The sequence below is a fragment of the Aphanomyces invadans genome (assembly GCF_000520115.1).
Source record: "Aphanomyces invadans strain NJM9701 unplaced genomic scaffold supercont1.6, whole genome shotgun sequence".
NCBI classification, from domain to species: domain Eukaryota; phylum Oomycota; class Saprolegniomycetes; order Saprolegniales; family Verrucalvaceae; genus Aphanomyces; species Aphanomyces invadans.
This window is the reverse complement of record NW_008580151.1, coordinates 982,441-985,909: the sequence shown is the minus strand read 5'-3', so window position 1 is coordinate 985,909 and position 3,469 is coordinate 982,441. Positions and strand designations below refer to the sequence as shown.

General features: G+C 46.9%; 1 protein-coding gene across 1 annotated transcript; it reads right to left on the bottom strand.

Annotated features, from left to right (window-relative positions):
- Nucleotides 1–105: 105 nt before the first annotated feature.
- Nucleotides 106–720, bottom strand: H310_03966 (hypothetical protein; the record flags this gene model as incomplete). The annotated part of the gene is made up of 1 exon (XM_008868059.1): nucleotides 106–720. One exon carries the CDS (start codon nucleotides 718–720, stop codon nucleotides 106–108), a length of 615 nt encoding a protein of 204 aa, XP_008866281.1.
- Between the last annotated feature and the right edge of the window lie 2,749 nt (nucleotides 721–3,469).

The window sequence follows — 3,469 nt, the reverse complement described above, 5'->3', positions numbered from 1 at the left end:
CATCAAATTGGCGTGTCTGGAGTTGCAGTGCGTAACCATTCAGCACGGGACCGCATTTGACCGTTTTCATCACGCTTTGGATCACCAAAAATGTTCGACACCCAGTCACTGTTCGATAGCTGAATCCATCCTTTGCGTTTGAGGTCGTCGATGTAGTTGTTCGAGGGAAGTTCTTTCCACCTTGGAGAGTCGAAAGGGCGGCCTGTACTGCGGCTTTGCATCAGGGCGCATCGGCATGTCAAACTCAATTCCTCGTTCTGGTGGCAGTTCGGCAGGCAATTCCTTGGGGAAAACGTCCTTAAACTCGTCCAACACGTCTTGAATCATCGGTTCCACTTGCTTCTGGGCTTCTTTCACAGAGAAAATCTTCAGAATCCAACCGTTGTTCGCTTGATCGATGGTTTCTGCTCCATTAATCGATAGAATCTTGTGGCTTCTCCGATCGATGAGAGGGTTGTAGCGAACAAACCACGGCTGGCCCAGGATGGCGTCAAAGTTCTTCTCTCCCAAATCCCATTCCGTAAAGGGCATATTGGGGAACTTCCATCCATTGAACTTGATTGATCCTTGAACTTCCTTCACTTGCTGGGGACCAGAGCTGTGCCCATCAAAGCCTTCAACGATGACTTTCTTGTTCTTGATGAATAATGGTGCACAGTCCGGGTCGACACAATGAATTCGTTGCTTCACTGTCAACGAGAATTCGTGCTTGTTTTCCATCAATTAATCCTTCTGCAATCATCAGCTTGTACTCGCGGGCTTGGTCCTTGGTTTCTGCCACTTGCGCAGAAATCATTTCAATTTCTTCGTCGCTGTCTTCAATTTCTTCCACTTCAGCGTTGTGTTGGTGGCTGGTCTGTCGGCGCTGATTGCTACGTTGGTTTGTTGGTCGGCTGGCTGCTGCTACTTGTACTCGTTGTTCGTTGTTTCGTCTAGTGCTTCTACATTCAGCGATTCTGTGGCCCATTCTACCACAGTTGAAGCATCCTCTTGTTGGTCGTTGGTTCGCAGCGGGTGCCTGTTCATTTGGGCGTTATCGACTTCCATGTCGTCTTCTTCTCGTTGGCGCGGCTGTTGCTGAAAGTTTCCGTGTCTTGGTCCTGGCGTTGGCTGGTAACGGCGTCCTTGATGACCTTGGTTGCGTCCGTATTGTTCTTGGCGATGATTGCGTCAGTCTTGATGATGGTTTCCTGGGGCGATTTCCAAGCGTAAAACTGTCAAAGTCAAGGGCCGTCTGGATGGCGCTTGTCACGTTGAGGCATCGACGGTACTGTACTTCTTCTCGTGTTCTGGTGCGGAGGCCCCGCTGGAAATTGTTGACCTTGTCTCGTTCAGTCATGTCACAGATATGCGTGCAAATGCGTCTGAACTTGCCAACATAAGCAGCTAATTCATGGCAACGTTCTTGCTTCAGGGCATGCAGCTGGTCGCGAAGGCGGTCTTGAAGGTCTTCAGGTTCAAATTCGGCTCGTAGTTCTTGCTCCAGTACTTGCAGTGTGCTCGGTGATCTGTTCGTCGTGCGTAATCGGTCTTGATACCATGTTGCAGCTAGTCCTCGGATATTGGTAACCACCATTGCAATGCATCGGGCATGGGTTACTTCGTCTTGAGTCGGGTCGATGTTCTTCGCATGAAAGTAGGTCGTCACCTGGTGAATAAACAGGCTAATGCTTTCGTCGATTTTTCCGTAGTACTTGGGCATCTTGAGTCCTTCCACCTTGATTTCTTGTCGTCGCAAGCTATCGGCATGGCGCACGGAGGCTTCGTGTTGGGTCATGAGTTGTTGGAGTTGAGTTTCTGCGACGGTTTCCATTCTTTGTTGTTGGCGTTGGATCGTTTGCAACAGGGTCTCCAAAAATTGTTCCATCTTGTTTTATTCCATCTATTCACTTTTTTGCTATTTTCTTACTTTTCTATCGTCTTTTCTTTTCCTTTTTTGCTGATTTTTTTCTTATTTTGTTTTTTTCTTCCATTCATTTCTTTCTTTTTCTTTACTCTACTCTCTCTACTCTTGGATGGAACGTTTTTCCTTGGCTTCTCACTTTGCTTTTTCTTTTCTTTCGCGCTTTTTTTGTACAGCGCGATATGGAAATCCAAAAAGCCAATGTTGTATTCGTCCAATTCGTCGTTGCTCTTGAGGGCGAGGTCCTTGAACGCTTGATGAGTGTTGCGGGCGTCGGAGTTTTTTGCTTCCGGAATTAGGGCACTGAGAACCTTAAGTTGGTGCTTGGTCAGGGTGTTCAGGTCTTGACGCAGTCGCTCGGCTGGTCGAGGGTCTTCGAAGAGCGACCCGATTGGCTGGCAAGATACTCCGGTTTACGAGTTTTACTTCGAGGCATCTACTGATTCAACTAGGACTGAGGATGGATTTATCAGTACTGCCAAGTATATCTTACAGCAACAGAGGAACGTATTGATGGTCTTGACGTGGGTCGTACTGAATGACCACACTACCGCCTAATTAGGACAGTAATTCGAGGGACAAGGGACACCGAGGGACACCCAAGGACAATGAGGAACCAAGAAGTGCTACCAAATATAACGACTCCGGTATTTTTTGCAGAGGGACACTGAATCCGGATAGAAAACCGGATAACGCGGTGGAGAGGGGACTTGGAGGTTGGAGGCAAATTGAAGAATGAATTAGAACACAGGATTTATCTCAACTCAAGCACATCCTTCCGATGGCTGACGCCATAGTCTAGAATCGTTGAATTCAAGCATGTGGCCTCGTTCATGCTGCTCCTCTTCCTTCGTACGTCACTTAATGCATACTCAACGCAAGAGCTATTACTTGCGGTGAATCTTCAACTCGTAGCTGTCCGACGTGAGTTCAGATGTGTCAGGAAGGCTCCACATCCTTACATGACTGGCTCGGTTCTTGCGAATCACATGTCGAGCTGTCGTCAAGAGGAGTTCATTGTGAGAGGTCACAGCTTTCCAATTCTTACGGTGATTGTGCGCTGCCAAGACACAAGTTTTCTCGGCTTCTGTTGGCATCTTTTGCTTGTGCGGTATTTTTCGTGCCGAACGAGTTTGGCGCGCCTGCCAAAAGCATGACCTTTGTCAATACAAGTTTCCATCGAATTAGAATTTACACGTTGTCCATTGATCGCAGATGTAGCCACTATTCCAAATTTACCTCGAGGGTCGAAGAAATTGTAACTTCGGAACATTTGCTGGTTTGGCCACTAAGAACGGGCAACGGTGTACTTTCAATTTCAAGTGAACTAACCGACTGTAAATATAGTATTACAATATTTAAATTCCAGAGAAATTTGAACAAAAAATTGAAACAACTTGAAGGTGGCGAATCTGCATTCTCTTCTACCGTCGTAACAGGAGTCCATAAAATTCCATCATCGAAATTCATTCTCGCCAATGGTTTTTGACTGAATCGATGGAGCAACTTACAACAAGGTCCACCATCGTTTCTTTACCGACACAGTCATCTTCTTCACCGACCGAG